The following is a 24,701-nucleotide window of genomic DNA, read 5'->3' on the forward strand; positions in this document are numbered from 1 at the left end:
CTATCTCTGCATATTGCGATGAGTGATGGCCTAACTTGAACTGTTGTGGTGGGCAAGGGTCATTGTTGAGCCAGACCACGCCTGCTCCCGCTTTCAAGTTGCCCTGTTGATTGTAGGAGCAACCATCGACATATGCTGTGGGCATGCCTTCACACACATTCTCCTCAAAGTACCTATAGTTCGTCAGTTGCGGTGGTGCCGGTTCTTTGGCTTCTGCTGAGGTATTCAGCGTGTCCGTTGACCAGGTCTGACAGGCTGCTAGCCCGTTTCCCAGTGAGGATTTGTGGTTTTGGGCATATCTTGCCTCGACATCTCGTCCTTGGAGCGTCATTAACCATGTAGCTATGTGGGCGTTGGTTACCACGCCATCCCTGATTCGTTGGCTGTTGAGGAATGTCACTGGTTGGTGACACGTTTCAATGATGAACCTTCTGAGCTCCGATGTAGTTGGAGAAACGCTGAATGGCCCATACAGTGCAAAGCAAGGCTTTTTCGCAGTCTGAGTATTTGCATTCTGGGGGAAGCAAGGTTTTGCTGGCATAAGCGACCACCCGTTTGTCTTTGTCGTGGAGCTGGTACAGACCCGCACTGAGGCAATGATTGGAGAATCCAGCTTCCAGATAGAATTCTTTTCCTGGGTCGGGGTAGGCCAGGCATGGGGTGGAGCACAAGCGTTGTTTAAAGGTGCTAAAGAGGATGTTTTGTTTTATACATTTTTGCAATATTACTTGAAACTGTCTTTACTAACTGATAAAAGACTATTTATTAGGTGCACTGAAAGTAATAATATTAATATACATCATCTGTGTACGAGGTAGGGCCTTAAAAACATCAGCCAATCGTTTACGCGACGATTGTCCCTCTGGCTTGTCAATCACTGCCGTGACGTTCCTTGTGAGAGACGTGCACGGATTGGCCCTCTGGCTTGTCAATCACTGCCGTGACGTTCCTTGTGAGAGACGAGCACGGCTGCGCTCTCCAGTAACTTTCCATACTCCACAGGTGCTGCATGCAATGTTTTTGTCAGGAGACAGGAATAACAACTGCAGATTATGAGTTACCTGCGGTGAGTCCGACATAATGAATCCAAAAAACACGACACAGCGAATGCCGGTGGTAAACACTCGTGTTCCAATATTCGTGCACGAGTTTTGGGAGGCGTTCCTTTGAAATGAGCTGTAGCAAATTAGCTCAAAATAAATATGAATAATTAATCATAACTAGTTATAATTAATTATTAATATTTTAATCAGTTAATAAAATTAACTTAATGTAATAAAATTAATATTACAATCAATTAACCTGTTGTTCAATGAACACACAGTGTTAATTGTTTATTAATTCTAAGAAATGTTCATTTCCAGGTTATGGGAAATAACAATCTTATTCTACTAAAAGCCTGTAGTCAGGACCGACATGAATAGGGACTCCCGTATATGAGCGCAAAACACGGACAACCTTACGTGTGACATGAACAAGACTTTATTAACTAGACTAAATACTTAAACTACTCTAACATTCACACACATACATGCATACAGTTTACCAAGAGAGAGAGGGCTAAAGCAGAGTACAGGAAGCAAGAGGTTACAGCATTGTTGTACATTTCAGCAGATCAACAGCCTTGAGCAAACCATCAGTTTAGTTTTAACAGGCCCCTCTTTCAAAGAGGTAAGGATACTCAATGTATCCGATAATGAGACTAAGTTTGATACTTGCATGTCTCTCCAAGTTGAATTAAAACTGTCCTGATGCAATTTGTGGAGGCTCCCGTTGAATCTTTGCTGATATTGTCTTGATGAAAGAGAACCAGTTGGATTCAGAGGATCTTTGGTGAATGGAAGGTCTAGGCCGAGGCCTGGCACAAGCTTGGGGTTCCTTAGAAGCTTCTAGCTTCTTACAGCATCATCTTGACATCAGCATTTGTCAGAAAAAAAAGAAGAAGAGGAGGATGAGCAGGAAGAGAGGGGGTTCCTTGTGATCAGTGAATATAAGGGGTGAAGATGTCACACCCTCTTAAGGTGTCTGAGCCAATAAGGAGTTCCCCTTTAAGAGGGAAGTTTTACGAGTCTTTGTTCTGTAGCAAGATATTAGCATAAGACACTGGATTGGATGAATGAGAGAATAACCTTCTAGCTTCCTATAATTCTAACATGTCACAGAGTTAGTAACATGTAACATAAATTACCAAATAGGAAATTAAAGTTGGAGTCCGTAGATACCAAACATGCTGCCAATGTGATCTCAGTTAACTATACATTTGCAACTATGGAACATTAATACCAAAATAGTTCAAAAGAGAGAATTAATACATAGAATAAAGCTTATAAAAGGAAAGTCATGAGATGGGAAAATTGGATACATGTTTATACATTTCCCAAGTGGTTATATAGAGAATACATAGGATTAAGAGAGTTTATTTGTCCTTCTCAGGAAGAATGAGTCACTAGTCTCTCCAGAATTCTTCTGGATCATAAAAGTACCATATAACTGTAACAGGACACCTAGGTTGGCCTGTGTGCTAGCAACATTGGGATGCTGGTTACAGTTTTAGGGGGATGAGTTCAGAGAACTTTGATAGTGAGAGTGAGTTTATGGGTAATTCATTAAATACAATGAATAATTGTGTGGCTGATTGGTCCAGACGTTACAGAGCTGTGAAGGAGAGGGGCTGTTCTTACGCATGCGCTCATTTGAAAAACTCAGTAACAGTCTTTGGATTGAGGATTGGAGGAAAAAATCCTCTCTATCACCTTTAAGCTTGCTCATGGCTGTGTCCTGGGCTTCCGACCAAACGAAGGGTTTGTCCTTCTTCAGGAGGGAAGTCAGTGGTCGTGCGATGTCGGCATAGTTCTCGATGAACTGTCATGAGTAATTGCACACTCCCAGAAAGCTTCCTGGCTCAGAGATGTTAGTGGGCGTCTTTATGTTTTGTATTGCTTGCATACGGCTGGACTGCGGTTCAATGCCGCCTCGTCCGACGAGCAAGCCAACATAATTTACCTTGGTTTTACACCATTGTCCTTCGTGGAGGGCAATTTTCGCTCCTGCTGTTGTCAGCTGGTTCAGGACGTGGTCGATTTCTTTGAGGTGGTCTGCCACATTGTTGCTTTTCACAAGGATATCATCAACATAAATGAGGTTGCCTCTGGCTCTGGCATCGGGGCAAGCTTTGTTCAGAAAGATGTTGAATTCGGCTGGAGAGTTGGCATAGCCAAAGGGGCACCTTGTGAAGGTGAATTGTCGATTGCCAAAGGTGAACGCCAACTTGTGTTGGTCATCAGGGTGGACAGGGATTGTCCAAACGTCCAGTGTAGATAGAATCGTTGAGCCTTTGATCTTGGGAATCTCTTGGTCCAACTGAGTCATAGGTCATCGCGATAAGGGAACTTGCTGGTTCAATTTGCGATAGTCAATGGTGGGGCGCCATTTGCCGTTTGGCTTTAGGACTGGCCATATCGGGGCGGAGTAGGTGCTGTTGCAGGGTCGGATGACCCCCTTTTGTAGCATGGAGTCAATGATATCTTGCACTGATTCGTATGATGCTATCAGAATCTTGTACTGCCGCACAAATGTCGGTGGCGCATTTGGGTGTGTTGGGATGTGCACCATGTGGATATCAGTCAGGCCACAGTCCAGGGAATCCTTTGCGAAGGAGTCTTTGTATTTGCACAGAACTTCTTTAAGTCCTTGGCGATCCATTTCACTGTGGAGGGCATCCGCCTCGCTCAGGATTTGTTGGACTTGTGCATTGAACCCAGCAAAGGGTTCCTCTGAGTCATTTGAGGGACTGTGTGGGTCTGTGTTGACACAGCGTAGACGGCGAGGTGAGTGTCATCTGTAAGTTCTGATCGGCAGACGCTTTCTTTAGGCACCGGCAGAATAGAAGTGATGGCGATGATCTCATGAGGCTTTGTAAAAGTTACAGTGTTGTGGCATTCGTCTGAAATTAGTTTGGCTGGTATGTGGCCGATGACATGTCATGGAACGCCTGGTTGATGAGCCATCCCAGGTGACTGGCTTTTGGCACATTGATGTCTTTGGCCGTACAGTTGTTAAACAACACATACACAGCACGAGATGACACTTCTATGAGAGGTGTGGCTTCCAAGGTCAGTCCTAGTTTTAGGCAGGTCCTGGAAGGTTGGAAGAAGCCTAGCTTACTGTTAAGGGTCTGGCCAGGTCGCATTGTTGAGGCGGACACTGACACTCTTGCTGTAAGCGGGGACTGTGGCTTCTTGCTCGTTGATCATGGCGCATGCGTCTGGCATTGTTTGACCAGATCGAAGATTCTTGAGGTTGACTGAAGATGTCAATTGGTGTGACAAGGGAGCCCATATGACGTCATTCACGGTGTCAACGCAGGCGTTGAGATGGACCATGATGTCTGCTCCTATGTAGATGTCATGAGGCAGGTTGGGGACAACCAGGAAGTAGTGACTCAAGAGTCTGTCGTTCCATCGCATGTCTGCAGCACAGACGATCTTGGAGGTAGCCATGGTTGTTGACCTTGGATTGAGAGGGAAGCGGCTATGCTTCGAGACGTGTGGTATGCTCTGATTTTTCTGCTTCAATGTTCTGAAGAGCTTCAGGCTGATAGCTGAGTTTTCAGCCCACAGAGCTAATGCTGCATCAGGCACTGATGTGTCTTGGACATTTATGGCAGTCATGATTCGGAGGGAACCTGAGTCTGACGCTTGCAGTGAGCAGAGGAATGGGTCTTGGTTCTTGTTGTTTGAAGTGGAACTTGCTCTTGACTTTGAACTTGCATCGTCAGTCAGTGGATGGGGGGCGATGTCTGTGGCTTGACACTGCAATTCGTTCGAGTTTACTGACTGGAGGGGCAGAGGCTCACGGACTTGTGTCCATATCTTCAGGTGTTTGAAGTCTATTAAGGGTTCAAAGCGGTTAAGCAGGTCCTTCCCAATGAGGAGAGGATATGTGTTGAGTGGTGAGACGTATACTGGGTGAACAAGGTTCATTGGTCCCACAGTTAGGTGAATTGGGGACACATGTTTTAGTTGTAGGCCTGCGTGGGAATATGCTTGGAGGTTCAGCTCACACCTTTGAAGGTTCCGTTAGGCCTCTTTGTTCTGTTTTGGACTTCTTCAAGGAGTTCTGTTGACATTAGGGTGATATCTGCTCCAGTGTCGAGGAGGGCTTCGACCTTGATGTGTTGTTCGATGATAACAGAGAGGTAAAACTTTCTTGCTATACCTTTCTCGATAAGATCACCCAGGAGTTGGGAGACTGGAGTTTGGGATGAGAGAGGTAGGATGTCAGCATTTATTTCGTTTTCTTCAGAGGAGTGGCAGACGACCAAGACGGCACTTTCAGGAACTGGAGTGGTTTCCACAGCAGGTGTTTGTTGGATGCTGCTGTGATCTGACCCATCAGGTGTTGGATCAGTTTCTGACTGTTTTGCAGGATGTTCAGGTGGGACTTCTTGTCTGTTTGAAGTTATGGTGCTTGGGGTTCTCTGGGAGAGAGATGAGGTGCTGTTCTCTGGGGTGTGTTGAGTCAGGTGGTCGCTGCCATCTCGTCCGGCCGCTAGTCAGGATGAATCTGGTTTCGCTTTCTCTTCCCTCTTCCGGTCGTCCTCCTTTCGTTGGAAGAACTCTTTCATCATCATTTTCATCAGCTCTTGAGAGTCGAAACAAGGTAAGGTCTTTTGTTCTGGTATGGATTTATTTTGAGCTCTGTCAGCTTTTTTCGTTGATTCCTTGGGATGTCTGCTCCAGGCTGTGTTTGTCGTTTTCCCTTGGATTCCCATGAGCTTTTTCCTCTGGGGTTTCCAAATGAGCTTGGCTGATTCCAGGTTTTCTCCCAATGACTCTCATGAGGTCTTGATTGGTTCCATGAATTTTCCCAGTGACGTCCAGGTGAGCGTTGTCGTCCACGTGGTCCATCCCAGCGGTTATCTCTCTGTTTAGGTCGAGTACCAGTGTGGGAGTCCCACTCTCTGTTGGACGAGGATGCATTCCACTCTTTGGGTGTCGGCTTGGCAAGGTCTTGATGCTGGGTGCCCTCTAGGGCCAGCCCTTGACTCTGTGTGTTGAAGTCAAGAACTGCGGTGGTTTTGGTGCCCTTTTCTAAGGCCATCTTCTGTTTGCAGTAGGCTTTGTGCGCCAAGTCTCTTAACTGTGAGCACTCATTGTGCGTGGACAGGCAAGGACGCCAAGATGGTGGCTCACCCTAGGATGGAGGTTTCTCAGGAAGAGAGTTTTGAAGTTCAATTCCTCCTCCATGTTCTGTTCGTTGCGAGACCCGAAGTATGCTAGCCTGAGTCGGCTATAGAAGACTTGAGGAGATTCATGACGACCTTGTTTTGTTTCCAGGGCAGCCACTAGTCCTTGTTCTGACTCAGGGTCGGCAAACTCTGAGCAGGTGGTAATTAGTCTCTTGGAGCAGGTGGTAATTAGTCTTTGTGTGGGCAGGCTGCCGGTCCAGGAAGCTGTGCACTTCAGAGCTGGATGTGGCTCTGAGCAAATAAAGTCTATCTTTGTCAGTGACATTGGGTCTCATTTCCAGATGGAAGTCAATATCTTGCAGATAACTCTGAACATTTGGACTACATGGCACATTTGGAGTGAATTTGCCAGAGCTTGTCAAGGTCTCTGAGGTCCAAGCCATGAGATGATCTGTGGCTGGCTGGAGCACGTTCTTTTAGCTTAGTGGGGAGGTAGGATTCTTCAGAAGGAGCTGGTGACTGTTTTGGCACTGCCCCCTTCTGATCATGTGCCAGTCCGGGAACAGGGGACCCCATCCTGCTTGGCAAAGGTGAAGTCGGTGTCCGACATGTTCTTGACGGCTCACAGCGCATTTCATATGCATGCTTGAGTTCCTCTTTAATACTGTCGGACTCTTCTTTGATGTAGTCAAGCTGTTGTTTTAGGTGGCTGACCTCATTTCTTGACTCATTCAGGTGAGTTTCGAGAGCTTTAATTCGGCTGTTCTTGTCTCTGAAGTCAGCCTTTGCTTTCTCCAGTAGCTGTTCTGCGTACTGTAGCTTGTCGGAGAGATCCAGCTGTTCGATGCGTCGTTGTGCACATGTCAGCTCCTGCTGGCGATGGGCGGCTTGCCTGTCGTTCAGTTTGAGGGTGGCGATGAGTGTGTGGCTTAAGGAGCCGATGATCTTGGCTAGTTCTTTGTGACTGTAGCTCTGGCTTGGGTCTTGTTTCATGAGGCTTGCTATGTTGTCATCCAGCTGGTCCTGTGTCTGATGCTTTAGTGTTTCAGCGGCCTTAGGTAGGAGGCTGTCTGTTACAACACTTAGCCAGGTCTCCAGATCTTTCCAGTGTCCAGCAGGGTCTGTTGTGCGAGACATGTTTGGCACTGCGAGGGAGATCTAAACCCGAAACTGACACAGACCTTGAAGAAAAGAACAAAACACAACAAAACAAGCAATACAAATACAAGCAGGGCAAATCAAAGGTGTAAGGGTGCAATGTCAAGTGTGGGCTAATGGGAATGAGTAATGAGTGTGTAAATGTGCAGGTAAGACTGGTTCTCGACTGTGGTCCTCTTGTGGATGTGCTTCTAACTCGGAGACTCTGCGGAAAGAATCAGTAAGCAAACACAGGTAGCACAGCTAGAGAAGAGTAGAAGAAAAGAAGAGCACGAAACAACAGAATAGCATTTAGCAAAGTGCAGAATAATAATGGGGTGCTTCCAGTTTCCCTATAAAATGAAGTTTTCGTCTTTAACACTATTTGCAGAATGAGTTTTGTAAAATTTAATTTAGAAGGATGGTTCTAGACAGGGGTTTGGAAAAAGATTTCGAAGCACCAGGACTGTGATTGTTATTAAAATTCCCTTCGGGGCGAAAGAAAAACAATAACAATGACAGTATTGGTTTCTCAGCTTAGTAGGATTGACAACCATGCACCACTCAAAGCGCTTCTAGATGCGTGCTCGGGGTTTATGGATGCCTACCAGTCTCCTTGTCGACCTGCTTGAGCTTAGGCTGGGTAGGACAACAGGATGAGGAGGGAAGGTAAAGTAATTGTCATACTATTTTAAAAGAAGTGTTCCGCAAATATTTGTTAAATATTTCTTAAACACTCTGCTTTTATGACTTTCACAGGTAAAAATCCAAAACCAGCAGCAGTAGTCAAACCAGAAGAGGACAGCTGAGAGAGAGAGAGAGAGAGAGAGAGAGAGAGAGAGAAAAAAGAGAAGAAAAAAGTTTTGCTCCCAAAATTTGGAAAAATTACAGGGTTGCCAGCGTGGTGGCGCTGGGGAGTTGCCACAACTAGGGGGTTAGCTTGCTGCGCTAGCAGGAGAAGTTAACTGACCCAGGTATTGAGGAAGACCCCCAAATTTTCCTTTAAATAAATGAATTAAATCAAAGACTAAGGGAGTGAAAGTCTGAGACTAAACTTTATTTTAAATGAAATTTGAATTCAAATTTGGAAATTATAGTTGTGAATTAAAATTGTAATGGGTTCAGCATTAAACATTGAGAGTAATTATAATCAAATTAATCAATCAAGTATCATCTGAAATAGGGAAGCCCAAATCCTAATTAATGACTAATGAAATTAAAATTTCAAAGCAATAATGATTAGTTAATGATTACAATTGAAAGAGGTTTGTGAGCTACTACCATTAAATTAATCCACAAATATCCTTACCATATGAAAGCTAAACTGCAATTGATTATGAAATTGATTTTCAATTAAAATTGAAATCGAATTAAAATTCCCAATCAAAAATTCATATTCCCCGATGTCATTAAAATCAATAACAGCAGTTACAAATAACAGGAAATGTCATTAAAAGTAATCAGGACGATTGCTAATTATAAAACAAAACAGCGTTTAACTGACAAGAGTAAATTTAGGAGAGAGACAACTCTTCAACAAATGAGATTAACAAAACAGGTTTATTAATTTAACATTTGTCACGTTCTCTCAAATGGGAGGAGATGAGAAAAGATAAGATGTGTAAGTTAGAGAGAGGTGAAAGCACTAGAGTGAATTAAAGTTCAGTAAGAAAGAAGTCATTCCAACATTGCAACATTGCATTCAGACCACAAAATGCTATGCTAGCCACTAGCCCTTTAGCGATGCTTCTAGCTTTACATAGACTGTAATGCAACCGCGTTAGTTTTAGCTAGCTCAGCTTATGCTAAGCTTTGTTTACACACAGTTAAATATGGCGCTGGCAGACTGTGCATGCGCATTTAAAGGTTGTCCCGGAAAAGGTTTCTTAGGGCATCCGGGTTACAGCTGTCACTGTCGTGGTGACCGTGATGCACAACAAAGAATACTCTTGTTCTATACTCTTTGCACACAGATAATAAACAACACAAGCACAATAATTATTGAACTGACAGCGCAGTTCATTCACAATGAACCATTCAGCTTCTCGTGTTTCAGAGCTGAACAACCCCCACACGTTAGAGTGAGGCATATTAATCCACAGATTTTTCTGCAATTAATATTAGTAACGTTACTGAGATCTCGGCAATCTGAATTATTCGTGTCAGTTTCTGGACACGCAACAACTTGCAGGATTTACTGTAACAAATACTTGATCAAGAATTTTCAAAATAATCCCATTCAAATCAAACTCAGACACGCACAGTATTTACGAGTATTAATATCTCATCTCACAAATGAGCGGATATAGGCGGCATATTAGGTAGCTACTCTCTAATGTAACCATGCAGGGATTTTAGCTTAGTTGAAATAACATTGGAACACGCAATATTATCCACTATAGCTACAAGGCCTTAAAGGAACAAAAGCAAGGAACACGCTTACTCCATCCTGGTGCGCTCTCAGGCGACTTTCTTTTCGTCTTGACAGACAATCTTAGATTAATTTACTGCAATTTTAACAACAACAGGACGTACAAGTCAAGTCAAGTCAAGTCAAATTTATTTATATAGCGCTTTTACAATTGGTAATTGTTTCAAAGCAGCTTTACATATTAGAAGCACAGAAAAAAGGGAAGTGGTTAAAAATAAGCTGTACAAACAAGCGTGGTAATATGTAACATATACAAGATGGTGCTACATTAAGCCAATGTCGGCTGACTCCCAGGGGTGGAAAAAACCCCCTAGGAGAAAAACCCAGCGTGCTAACACTGGGAAAAAAGTCCTAGGAGGGAAAAAACCCCTTGGAAGATATATATAATATATGTAAATGGATATGGAGATCAAAATCTGAATTATACATTTTTATTATAGAGATTAAAAATAGATTATATATAAATATATGTAAGCGGATACGGGGATTAAAAATCTGAATTATAGATGCAGCCAGAACTGGATCTGTAGGCCCATTGTCTCCTGGGCTACGTTGTAGTCAGGTCCAGACACAGGTTCTCCATCTGATCTGGATACGGCCTGGATCCAGCACCCGGCAAACCTCAGGATAAGCAGAGAGACAGATATTAGCGTAGATGCCATTCTTATTCTGATGTACAGGTATATCTAGTGTTATAGGAAATGTTCTCGGTTCCGGCCGACCTAATTATTGCAGCGTAACAATCCTTTAACGGATTTGAAAAATGTTAATGTATTGATAATGTGTTATGTGTATGCAAGAGCAAAGAGATGTGTTTTTAGTCTAGATTTAAACTGACAGAGTGTGTCTGCTTCCCGAACAATGCTAGGAAGATTGTTCCAGAGTTTAGGTGCTAAATAGGAAAAGGATCTGCCGCCTTCAGTTGATTTTGATATTCTGGGTATTATCAACTGGCCTGAATTCTGAGATCGCAATAAACGTGAAGGACTATAATGCATTAAGAGCTCACTTAGGTACTGGGGAGCTAAACCATTTAGAGCTTTATAAGTAAGTAGCAAGATTTTAAAATCTATACGATGTTTAATAGGGAGCCAATGTAATGTTGACAGAACTGGACTAATATGGTCATACTTTCTGGTTCTAGTAAGAACTCTAGCTGCCGCATTTTGGACCAACTGTAGTCTGTTTAAAAGCCGAGCAGAACAACCACCCAGTAGAGCGTTACAATAATCTAGTCAGACAAACAACTCGAGTTCAGATTTCATTCATCCACCGCGCCTTATGTGCAATCATTGTTATGACAATCAAAAGCCTCGTTTCTGTTTCTAATCTATCTTCCGGATCAATAGAAAAGATACAATCACACAAGTTACTTGTTTTGTGTACAAATTAGATTAAACTGCCTGCATTCTCCACCAAATAATATATGTAGGACTTCGCCTATTTATTAGCTCAATTAAGTATAAAGAGGGGTAATTAAGTTACAGGGAATAAGAATCTAATCAACTGTAATTGATTCACTGTAAATGATTCAGAATTAATATTTAACACTTCATCAATTATTCGTCCAGCAAAAAATTGAGGTTAAAGTATTTTATCAATTCTGGATAAAATATTATTCTGTGGCCAACAGTAACAATATTTTATTATGATTATTATAAGCAAGAGGTAACTGATCTTTGAGTTTAAGACAGTAATTTGATACACAGCACAAGAAACTCGTATATGTGAAAATCAAAACAAGCTTTATTGACTACTTCTAATGATTACAAGAAACTAAGGCTAAACACACAGACACACACACACACACATACATACATGCACACACATTCGCGGAGTTGATATGAGCTATGAAAAGTCCCAAGTTCAGTGCTAACTTAACTCATAACCTGAGGAAAATCACAAAAGCAGAGCTTTGGCTTGATTCTTTCGGTTTCACCAGTTTCCAGCAAGAGAGAGAGAGAAGTTTTGCTTGTACCTGCGTTCACTCTGACAGCTGAGGTAGGTGGGTGTTTCGTGGCTCTTGTTGAGCGGAATCCCAACTCGGATTGGCTGTTTTGCGGTGACGTCTTTTCAGGGAAGCCCGGCGTTGGGTAGCGCGGAAGCTTTGAAGGAAGTTGCCGGCTGGTGAAACGCGCTGTTCTGAGCATCTGGCTTGAGCGGCTCTCTTCTTGGGAGACTTTGGTCAGATAGTTCACGGAGTGTTCTGGAGTTCTGGATTTCGACGGCTGTTGGGTGAGAAGTATCAGCTGAGCGGCTCGTGGATGAATATAGTCGGCGACTGTTAGATGGAAAGTCAACCATTGGGACAAAGCAGCTGTGGCGCTTTAGATGTAAAGTTCAGCCATGGTCAAAGTATCTCTAACTTCTTCTTTTCAGCATAACCCAAACAACTTTTCAGCCGTGGTCAAAGTAGCGGTGCTTCAACTTCAACAACTAGCTTGTTTGGGACAGCATAGTTTTAAAGGAGCAAGTTGGCTCCATCCTTCAGATGCGATCCTCCAATGAGACGTTGCTACGGAGATTAGACACGCCCCGTCTATTGTCTATTGATTACATCGCGTGATATCCGCGGAACATTCTCCTGTTTTATTAACAACTTTATAACGTTTCCTAATATTTTCCTGATACTGAATTTCAATGTTTCATTCACACAGAATTACAGAGAATTATAAATCCTGTATTTAGAACTCAAATATGACACACTTCTTACACACATATTACTAGACTGACCTAATTAAAACAATGATTACAAGAGAAAGGAAATGCATACGGGAATACAAACATATAATGCATTGACTCCAACATGTTAGTAATCACATCATAGCATGTGTTATTCTGGATATAGTTAATATTTTAAATGATCGACAATTGTCCTTTTGAGATTCAAGATTGAGTCCTTAAGCAGAGTTTAAACAGTGACCGGGTCAAAACGGACTCCTAATCAGGAGGATGTCTGTGTGGATCCGTTGTTCTGTTTGTTTGATACAAAAGGGTTTTGTGAGCGTCTATAAATTTAATGTGATCAGGAAGGCCTCAGAACAGATATTCTCTGTTCTTAAGTCACATTACCACTTCTCTTAATGCTGACTAGCTGGAATTAGGAGCTATCCAGTGCCCCCAGGGATTTTGGTGTCAGCAAATGAATCCTTGGTCAAATTAAGCTTTGTTTAGTCATATTGGTAACGTCATTTGGTAAGTCCTGTCGAACGTGGCCCTACACATGTTTGTGATTTTCATTTGTCATGTAGCCTAGAACCACTTCTGATCATGAAATCGAAACAGACTAACAATTTTATGACAGTGCTTTTATTTATTTAGATACTGAAGTAACATTTCTGTATTTTATTTTACCTTTCTTTTTGTCAACATTGGAAATTCCATCATTCTTCCTTAATTTGACTGACATCCCGCTTATTTGTGTCGAGCTGCAGAGACACTATTTTCTTCATCCTTGTGATGCACTTTTGAACTACAGAGAAACTGAGATTTAACGGGAGCAACACCACAAACGTGGATGCTGCATGTAGGCTGTAGGCTAATTCTGTCATGTGACACCACAGTTATTTGTGTTAAAACCCCTTTTCTCAACAAAAAGTGTTTCTAATCCAATATTTTAAAGTATCGACCTAGAATGTATGCGCTAAAGATAAACAGAAAAAGATTGTCGACATTTGAGAAATTTTATCGACGAATCTATCAGCTATATTGGATGGAAACCTGGCTTGTGACACATGGCCATTGAAGCCTAAAAGTTTGTGTAATAAATTCTTTGTTAATTTTTTTTTCTAAAGCTACTTTAATGTCTATTTGATACTCTAGCTAAATTTTATGTTCAGTTCATTTGTGATTAATTATTAGCAATTAGATTATTCACCACATTGTGTAATTAATTTGATTAAAAAAATGTATCGCTTGACAGCCCTAATTTTATATATATATATATATATATATATATGTACAGTGCTGCTTGAAAGTTTGTGAACCCCTTGCAGAATCTGTGAAAATGTGAATAATTTTAACAAAATAAGAGGGATCATACAATATGCATGTTATGTTTTATTTAGTACTGTCCTGGGAAAGATATTTTTAATAAAAATGTTTACATATGGTCCACAAGACAAAAAAAATAAAAAAATGCTGAATTTATAAAAACATCCCACACAAAATTTTGTGAACCCTTGATTCTTAATACTGTGTGTGGTTACCCAGATGATCTACGACCGTGTTTTTTTTTTTTTTTTTTTTGTGATGGTTGTTAATGTGTCCCTTGTTTGTCCTGAGCAGTTAAACGGCCCAGTATTCTTCAGAAAAATCCTCCAGGTCCTGAAAATTCTTCAGATTTCCAGTATCTTTTGCATATATGAACCCTTTCCAGCAGTGACTGTATGATTCTCAGATCCATCTTTTCACACTGAGGGACTCAAACACAACTATTAAAAAAGGTTCAAACATTCACTGATGCTCCAGAAGGAAACGATGCATTAAGAGCCAGGGGGTGATAACTTTTGAACAGGATAAAGATGTCCAAATTTTTCTTATTTTGTTTAAAGGGATAGTTCACCCAAAAATGAAAATTACCCCATGATTTACTCACCCTCAAGACATCCTAGATGTATATGACATTCTTCTCTCAGATAAATACATTCAGAGTCATATTAAATAATGTCCAGGGTAATCCATTCTTTATAATGGGAGTGGATGGTGCCCCAAAATTTGAAGTCCAAATAATTGTACCCATCCATTATAAAAGAAGTCCACACGGCTCCAGGGGGTTAATAAAGGCCTTCTGAAGCAAAGCGATGCGTTTGTGTAAGAAAAATATCCATATTTAAATCTGTAATCTCTAGCTTCCGCTAGCCGTCATGCGCGTTCACGAGAGAGTGGAGTCCCAGCTTATGATGTAGGATCCAGGCGCAGTGTGAGCATTATATGACCCCTTTAAAAAACTGCCCGATGGCCAACCGTCGCCTTGATGTGTTCCTGCCTTAAAGGTGGCATTCCAATTGGCCATTCATGGCAGCAAACACTCTCAACCTCTGTTGGTAAAGCTTTGCATATCCCGCATGAGCACCACCGCGGCGGTGCGTTACGGCTGCGACAAGGCTACCGGTGCTGATCCGCGGCCACTTGAGTCAATGCTTGTGTTTACACCAGCACGTTTCAGAAGCGGCTCACCACGACGCTTCCCTAAAGATAGGTGGCAAGTCTATTTTTGACAGACGACGTAGACACGTGCAGTGTAAATAAGGGATCGTAAACTCTCCGTCTCCTCAGTTCTGTTGTTTGTGCCGCTTCTCCGCCAGCCTCCTCCTGGTCCACATTCTGGTTCAAACAAATATGGCTGGGCATAAAACTCAGTCTCCTCTTGGCTTCTATTGAAAGCTAGAGATTACAGGTTATAAAGATTTAAATATGGATATTTTTCTTACACAAATGCATCGCTTTGCTTCAGAAGACCTTTATTACCCCCCTGAGCCGTGTGAACTTCTTCTATAATGGATGGCTGCATTTTTTCTGTCTTTAGAATTTGGGGCACCATCCACTCCCATTATAAAGCATGGATTAGCCTGGACATTATATAATATAACTCAGATTGTATTCGTCTGAAAGAAGAATGTCATATACAATGTTCCCTCTAAGCTGCGCGTGTGCGCGGCCGCGCAGAAAGAATAATTGCCGCGCAGAGGACAGAAATCATGTGTGGGAAAATCGGGGAAAATCCATTCGACTGTAGTTTAAAGCGGAACTCAGTAAGATTTACGAAGCTCCCCCTACAGGTTCCTTCAGTGAATCACACTGTCGTAAATACTCCAAGTGCAGCTCTGGACTACAATGCTCACCAGCGCAGTAGTTTTGCAAATACATTACAAGAAATCTCGATGGAGGTGGGCAATTTTGGAAATTGTCTTATAAAGTCATAATATATACATTGTTTTTGAATTACCGTAAAGAATTTTGTCACTCTCGCGTGAACGTGAACATGAGGCAAGAATGTGTCGGGTTGGCGCAGCTCAACTTGCAAGTGCTGTTTTCTGGCATAGACGTGCCAGAGGGGTTTAGTGCATGCCTCAAACACACCACTACAAGTCAATTAACCATTGTAAGGACTTAGAAAACTATTTATGAAGGTAAAAAAGTTTTAAATGAGAAATAAGTGTAGTGCTCTGGTCAACCGCTATAGAGTTATTTTCGCTATAGAGTTAGAACCGGTTTACAGGTTTCATAGAAAGAGAACGATTGAGCGAGTGTGAGCGGGCCTGAGCCAAATCAGTCACGGTAAGAATACTGTCATGTCTGCGGACTAAATACCTCAATATGAGAGGCAACGTGAAACGAAAATAAATGTGAAATAAAATGTCATGTTTTAATGAAAAGTGGTGGAAATAACGGATGATGGGCACAGAATGCTAACAAAACTCTAAGACATTTACAATTACACACCCACCACAGGTGAAGCATGCAAACTCAAAATACATCAGTGAGATACCTCAGTTTAAATAGATTATTGTGTGTGGTGGTGCTGTGGGTTTCAGAGATGTTTAGATAACTATAAAAGAGTTAACATTTTTATTTTAACACTTTTCTTAAAAATATTTAGCCATCAGATCTGTTTAAATGCTTCAGTTTCCATATTATAATATATTAAAACAAATTGAGGCATTTAAACTGATATAATATATATCAGTTTATATAATATAATATATATTAACTGATTAAATAGTATATCAGATTAAATCCTTCAAGATTATAATATATTTTATTATATTATAATGTAAGCCTAATAAAAAAATTTATCTCACAAGGGGATTGTTTAGGGCTCCTTGCCACTAAAAATCTTTAAACCTCCAGGTATAGAAAATCTGGGAAATTCATAAAGCAATAAACATGTAATTTTGATGGTTTAACACTGTCTGTTGCTAATAATTTACAAAACCATGCCATAATGTGTACAAAAACATATTATGGTTGTCCCAAACCATCAGTGTAACTGCTTATATTATATTATTATAAAGAATTTAACTGTCCTGCAGGAGATTTTTAAATTATTTTTTAAATAGAATTTCTTGGTAAAGACTGGTACAGTTAACAAAGCAATGTGAAAAATCTCAAGTAACCTAAAATGTGCTTAATTTAGTGACTGAACTGCTTGTTTTCAAAAATATGAATTAATATATCACTAAGTTACACCAAGGGTCAAATAAAATAGAAATGGCACATTAAAAAGTTACAGTTGCATGATAAAACCTTTTTTTTTTTTTTTTTGCATGTGTGTGTTTACGTTCATTGTACAAGTCTGATAAAAAAAAGTTTTTGCTCAGGTGGCCTAAATGTGCGCTCAACATAGAAAAGTTTTGCTCAGCGAGAAAAACAATTAGAGGGAACATTGGTCATATACACCAAGGATGGCTTGAGGGTGAGTAAATCATGAGATAATTCTCATTTTTGGGTGAACTATCCCTTTAAATATCTTTCTTTTTTCCCCTTTTTTTTCTTCATTTAGTACTGCCCTTAAGAAGCAACAGAAGGCACTTAAATATTTGCCAGAAGACAATATTCCTTGATCTTCAAATTCAAAAGGTTTTCACCCGCCGGCTCTTAATGCATCGTGTTTCCTTCTGGAGTATCAGTGAATGTTTAAACCTTTTTTAAAGGGGTCATATAATGCCATTTTTGTACAAGTTAATATGATTCTTTAGGGTCTAAATGAAAAGTTTGTAATATACTTTAATTAAAAATTCTCATTAGTATTCTAAGAAAACACTAATTTTACCTAGTCAAAATCAGCTCTGTTTTCAGCAAGCCATTTCAATGCATGTGTCTTTAAATGATAATGAGCTTTGCTCACCCCGCCCCTCTGTTCTGTGGGGCGTTTTGACAAAACACATGTGGAGTGTTGCCTTGACAACAGCTGAGGGTATATTTTGGAGAAAGAATGGCAGTGGGAGTCTCTGTGGACACATCTGTGCAACTGTATCAATTTGAATTGGAGTCGGACCCGGAACAAGCTGACGGCCCCGACAAAGTTCGACAGGTGCTCTAAAACAGCTGGAGAAGAAAAGATCTCTTATCCTGAAATGTCCGTCTTGCAGATATGGACTAAAAATGATCTTCCAAAACTTACTGGCAGATTCTGGAAGATAAATTCTTCAAACAGTGGTACAAGAGGATGTGGTGCTGGTCCTTCAGGAGTCACTCTCAAGCTGTCTGTCTATAAGGTCTATAAAAACCCAGTCTTTATGTATTTTATAACACTTCAGCTTGTGATTCTTATTAAGTGCGGGTCATTTTTTAGGATTCTTTAGCTAACCTAAGTCTCTGAGATCCTGACACCTTGCACTTCTGGAGACTCCAGGTAGGTTTCAGTATTGGGAAATGGTGGCGCTGGAGACTAAAGGGTTCCTGATGGTTTCACACTTAATTCTTCACCTTAATTCTTAATTATTTTGCAGTTAACATGTATCTTTTCTTCTACAGCTGTTTTTGTATGACCCTGCTGACCCAATGAGCATTTTGCTGTCCATTGGTCATGCTTTAACTTTGCAATTTCTAGTATTGCATTAGTATTGCATCCTTCTCATGAGCATTTAATCATTTTTGACTTTTCAGTCTGTGTTAAATCTCTTATTTGGCTCATTTTGCCTGTCTAATAATTATGCAATAATTATGCCTGTCTAATAATTATCCAACCTGCCTAATAATTATGCACACCTGAATATAAGGCATTTTTCATTTCCAGCCTTCATGAACAATTATATATAACTTATAAATGATTAAATACAATATTAATAAAAACAGAATCTGTCAAAATGTGAATAATTTTAACAAAATTAGAGGGATCATACAAAATCCATATTTTTTTATTTAGTACTGTCCTGAGTAAGATATTCATATGCAACCCTTCATACTCAACCCTTCATATTTAGAAACACCTAGACATTTGTATTTAGATATCCTATCCTATGTCTACTTGTTAATACACTCTATCTTGGAAAATATCTGTTTTAACTTTAGTGTTGTGATGCAGCTAAGGCCAGTTTCTTGTGTCTTGTCAGGTCTCAACATTTCAAAGAGTCCATACGCTTTATCCATGAGTGTCGACTTAATGGAGGGGCATGTCTAGTTCATTGGTGGGTTTTATATTTGTGTGGTATTATTGGTCTTTTGGTATGTGATATGGTGCAAGCTGTTTCAGCAGGCTAGTTTAACTGTAACATACTGTTTGTCTTGCATCATTCAGCTTTTTTCCTTTACCAGTATTACAGCCTAGACAGGTCATTGTTTTTTTGTTTGTTTGTTTTTTTGCAAGTAATACTACAGTCTGTGTATGATCCCTATGCAATGTGTCATTCATTATAATTCATGCTCCACAATGTTCAAACTCAACCTAACAAACCCTTTTCCTGCTACAGTCTTGCTGTGGTGTCTCGCAGTACCACCGTGGTGGTGGCTTACCTCATGACTGTCACCAGCTACGGCTGGGAAGAGTGTCTGACTGCGGTGAAGGCTGTGCGCTCTTTTGTGGGCCCAAACTATGGCTTCCAGCAGCAGCTGCAGGAGTTCCAGATGAAGCAGGTGTCAGAGGTACATTCTGCATTTCATACACAGATTCTGCCAGGACACAGCTTCAAAGTTTGATACTTTAAACTGCCAAGCATATGTGTAAATATCATATATTGTGTATGAATATACAGTGCCTTGCAAAAGGATTTTTTACCCATTAACCCCCCCCTACACTCCATACAACTTATTGAAACAAACAAACAAACAAACAAACAACAACAACAACAACAACAACAACAACAACAACAACAACAACAACAACAACAACAACAACAAAACAGATTTGTGATTATTGTAGTTTTATTTAAACAAATTAAATAATTACATTGTATAAATATTCATACCTGTTCTGAGACACCTAAAATTTAATGCAGGAGTGATCTTCTCTATCGTTGCCGAATGCAGAAAGACTTATTCGTGCCTTTATAAAATGCATTAGAAATAAAATGCTTTATTATTATTAGGGGCCAAGCCCCGAAGGGGCTGTAGCCCCTATTGTAATTGTACGTTTTCCCTTTTATTATTATTATTCTTCCTCCCGAATGGGAGTCTATGGCAGCCCTATCAACGGAACATGAGAAAATGATGAAATTTGGCACAGTTGTAGAGATGCTCATGAATAGTGATTGGACCAAATTTGGAGTCTCTAGAACCAACTCGATAGCGCCACCACCAGTTCAAAATTTCAACATTCTAACGGTTTTAACATTTGAACTGTTTGTCATAGAAAAATTAAATTTAGTTCATCTGATTCGTCTCTTCATGCTGATGCTATTCAACTTCTTACATTAAGTCTCCACCCATTACAGTAGCGGCCATTTTGAAAAGTACAGTATTTGTTTTTTTCGCTTCTCCTCCTTCAAAATTTGTCCAATTTTGTCCAAACTTTGATCAGGTGATCTTTGGTCTGAGCCGCACAGAAATGACTGAACAGATTTTTTTTATTCATCTTTGTTCAAAAGTTATGATGTCACGAAGTTAACGAGGTTGACCCAAAATTGCTATAGAGGCTGTATCTCGGCCAAACTTTGAGCAATCGAAACTAAAATTGGTACACTTGATCAAGACCATGATCTGAGGTTCCATGCCAAATTTGGGAACAGCGCCACCTACAGGTCATGAGATCTGAAAAATGGCTATTTTGGCCAATAACTTTTGAACACTTTATTAGAAAATCAAGATCTTGGTGTCTATGGATTCCCTGTGCCATGCCGAATCCGAGGATATCGAATTCGTCAACATCGGATGAACCACGTGTCCGCCATTTTGAATTTTGTCATAAATTGCAATAACTTTTAAACAATTTGACATATCTTCACACAAATTGGTACGTATGACCTTTAGAAGGTCCTGAAGGTACCTGAGAAGTTTCAACACAGCGCCACCTACTGTTCCACAGATGTAATGATTATTGCAAAACCACTTATAACTTTTGAAAACACTTTCCAAAATGTGTATGCTTTATGTCATTTTATTCCCTGGCTTATGCCGATTCCGACGATGTGTCATTTGTCATTTTCCTTAAATGTACCTGTCTGCCATATTGAATTAAATCAAAAACAGTTTTTTCGCTACTCCTCCCACAAATTTTGGTCAATTTTGTCCAAAATCAGCTCAGATGATCTTTGGACCGAGCCGCACAGAAATGACTGAACGGATTTTTGATATTCGCTACCATTCCCAAGATATTCATCTCTGAATGTGACCTTGCTTGTGTTTGTTGTCTTATACTAGTTAGCTTAGCACAGTAATTGCTTAGCATGCTAAACTATTGCTATTCTTTCTAATGTGGTCTTCAGTCAACAGGTTAACCAAAACTTAGTTGGCATTAAATAACTTTGCATACTAATATGGTTAACATGCTATGAAGCTTTTTTTTTTGTGAACTCTTTCTCACACTGAAACCTCTGCTTAGCATACTGATGAACTTGCATGGCTGATTAGCTCAATGTGTTACGCCACGGATCCCGAATGCTCTGCATCGTGGGTTCGAAACTCAGTGTGACACATGCCCAGACCGCATGAGGTACTGTGGCAGGAAAAGATGCAGAACTTGTGTCTGTTCTAGGCATTCTGCCTAAAACTGGTCTAATCTGAAGCTATCACATGCAATTCCTTTATGTCCAAATTCGTAGTTATTCTTCTTCCCCCTGTATGGTAATCAATGAACCATAAGAAGGAAAATTATCAAATTTGGCATGCTTGTAGTGATAGTAATTAAAAGTAATTTGACCAACTTTGGAGTATCTAGGACTAAGTCTATAGCACCACCACCAGTTCAAATATTCACTTTTGTAAAGGTTATAACTTTTGAACCCTTTGTTCCAGAAAAATGAATGTCAATACAACTGATTCCTCTCTTCATACTGATCACATTCAATATCTTACATTAAGTCTCCACCCAGTACAGTAGTGGCCATTTTGAAAAGTACAGTATTCCGTTTTTTCGCTACTCCTCCTTCAAAATTTGTCCAATTTTGTCCAAACTTTGATCAGGTGATCTTTGGTCTGAGCCGCACAGAAATGACTGAACAGATTTTTTTTATTCATCTTTGTTCAAAAGTTATGATGTCACGAAGTTAACGAGGTTGACCCAAAATTGCTATAGAGGCTGTATCTCGGCCAAACTTTGAGCAATCAAAACTAAAATTGGTACACTTGATCAAGACCATGATCTGAGGTTCCATGCCAAATTTGGGAACAGCGCCACCTACAGGTCATGAGATCTGAAAAATGGCTATTTTGGCCAATAACTTTTGAACACTTTATTAGAAAATCAAGATCTTGGTGTCTATGGATTCCCTGTGCCATGCCGAATCCGAGGATATCGAATTCGTCAACATCGGATGAACCACGTGTCCGCCATTTTGAATTTTGTCATAAATTGCAATAACTTTTAAACAATTTGACATATCTTCACACAAATTGGTATGTATGACCTTTAGAAGGTCCTGAAGGTACCTGAGAAGTTTCAACACAGCGCCACCTACTGTTCCACAGATGTAATGATTATTGCAAAACCACTTATAACTTTTGAAAACACTTTCCAAAATGTGTATGCTTTATGTCATTTTATTCCCTGGCTTATGCCGATTCGACGATGTGTCATTTGTCATTTTCCTTAAATGTACCTGTCCGCCATATTGAAATAAATGGAAAACAGTTTTTTCGCTACTCCTCCTACAATTTTTGTCCAATTTTGTCCAAAATCAGCTCAGGTGATCTTTGGACCGAGCCGCACAGAAATGACTGAATGGATTTTTGATATTCGCTACCATTCCCAAGATATTCATCTCTGAATGTAACCTTGCTTGTGTTTGTTGTCTTATGCTAGTTAGCTTAGCATGCTAATTGCTTAGCATGCTAACCAGTTGTCATTCTCTTTAATGTGGCTCTTCAGTTATCAAGTTAACCATGAGCTTCATTAGCATTAAGTTAGCTTAGCATGCTAATATGGTTAGCATGCTAAGTAATGCTTTTTTTGTGAATTCTTTGTTAGACTAAAAGGTTTCTTCCACAGTCTGTTGAATGTGCATCCTCAAGTAGCTCAATGTGTAAAGCCAGTTATCTGAAGAGCCCTGTATCCGAAGTTAGTGGGTTCGAATCCCAGGTGGAGCGGTTTTATAAAATAGTGTGTTTTGATTCCTTTACTGCCTCTTGGATTAGAAATAAATGCTTTTTGTTTCATGCTGTGTTCATTTTCATCTAAGCTTATGTACATTCTGAGTTCATTCTTGCCCGTAATTCTGAACCAGCTGTTTCATGTTTGTTCATTTTCTGCTGTTTTTCCTCTTCCTGCTCTGTATTGCACTACAGCATGATGAGCTGCAGAATGATCTAAAGTGCAGCTTTATAAGAATTCTTCATTTTGAGTTCATTTTCACATGAACTAATAAACTTCGGCAGGTGTGGAAACGTTCACTTGCACAGTGGTGCAATGAGATGAGAAATGGACCTTGGACCCGGAGGTCGTGGATTCAAATCTCGTGTGGGGTTCCTTTATACAATTGTGTGTAATGAGTCATTTTGATACCTTTTTTATCCAAATAAGGATTGTGCTAATCTTTATTCCTCTTCAATGAGATACAAGTATTTTAGTTCATTCCGTGTTCATTCTCTGAACTTCTATTGATTTTCATTAGGGGCCAAGCCCCAAAGGGGCTGTAGCCCCTATTGTAATTGTACGTTTTCCCTTTTATTATTAGGGGCCAAGCCCCAAAGGGGCTGTAGCCCCTATTGTAATTGTACGTTTTCCCTTTTATTATTATTATTCTTCCTCCCGAATGGGAGTCTATGGCAGCCCTATCAACGGAACATGAGAAAATGATGAAATTTGGCACACTTGTAGTGATGGTCATGTCTAGAAATCTGACCAATTTTGGAGTCTCAAGGACCAACTCTATAGCGCCACCACCAGTTCAAAAATTCAACATTCTAAAGGTTATAACTTTTGAACCATTTGCTCTAGAAAAATACAATTTAGTACATCTGATTTGTCTCTTCATGCTGATTCTATTCAAATTCTTACATTAAGTCTCCACCCATTACAGTAGCGGCCATTTTGAAAAGTACAGTAGTCCGTTTTTTCGCTACTCCTCCTTCAAAATTTGTCCAATTTTGTCCAGACTTTGATCAGGTGATCTTTGGTCTGAGCCGCACAGAAATGACTGAGCAGATTTTTTTTTATTCATCTTTGTTCAAAAGTTATGATGTCACGAAGTTAATGAGGTTTACCCAAAATTGCTATAGAGGCTGTATCTCAGCCAAACTTTGAGCGATCAAAACAAAAATTCGTACACTTGATCAAGACCATGATCTGAGGTTCCTTGCCGAATTTGGGAACAGCGCCACCTACAGGTCATGAGATCTGTAAAATGGATATTTTGGCCAATAACTTTTGAACACTTTATTAGAAAATCAAGATCTTGGTGTCTATGGATTCCTTGGGCCATGCCGAATCCGGGGATATTGAATTTGTCAACATCGGATGAAAAGCATGTCCGCCATTTTGAATTTTGTCATAAATTTCAATATCTTTTAAACTATTTGACATATCTTCACAAAAATTAGTATGTATGACCTTTAGTAGGTCCCGAAGGTACCTGAGAAGTTTCAACACAGCACCACCTACTGTTCCACAGATATAATGTTTTTTGCAAAAATGCTTATAACTTTTGAAAACACTTTCCAAAACGTGTATACTTTATGTCATTTTATTCCCTGGCTAATGCCAATTCCAACGATGTGTCATTTGTCATTTTCCTTAAATGTACCTGTCTGCCATATTGAAATAAATGAAAAACAGTTTTTTCGCTACTCCTCCCACAAATTTTGTCCTATTTTGTCCACAATCAGCTCAGAAGATCTTTGGACCGAGCC

At 40.2% G+C, this 24,701-nt stretch overlaps 1 protein-coding gene across 1 annotated transcript in view; it reads left to right on the top strand.

Annotated features, from left to right (window-relative positions):
* The window catches only part of dusp22a (dual specificity phosphatase 22a), a 112,994-nt gene that overhangs the window by 37,723 nt on the left and 50,570 nt on the right, over window positions 1-24,701 (top strand). Inside the window, exons 4-5 of the mRNA XM_048165479.1 lie at window positions 18,815-18,889; window positions 19,172-19,343. Coding sequence (XP_048021436.1) covers window positions 18,815-18,889; window positions 19,172-19,343 — 247 coding nt within the window. The remainder of the gene's footprint in view (window positions 1-18,814; window positions 18,890-19,171; window positions 19,344-24,701) is intronic.

The sequence above is a fragment of the Megalobrama amblycephala genome, linkage group LG18 (genome assembly GCF_018812025.1).
Source record: "Megalobrama amblycephala isolate DHTTF-2021 linkage group LG18, ASM1881202v1, whole genome shotgun sequence".
Taxonomy (NCBI): domain Eukaryota; kingdom Metazoa; phylum Chordata; class Actinopteri; order Cypriniformes; family Xenocyprididae; genus Megalobrama; species Megalobrama amblycephala.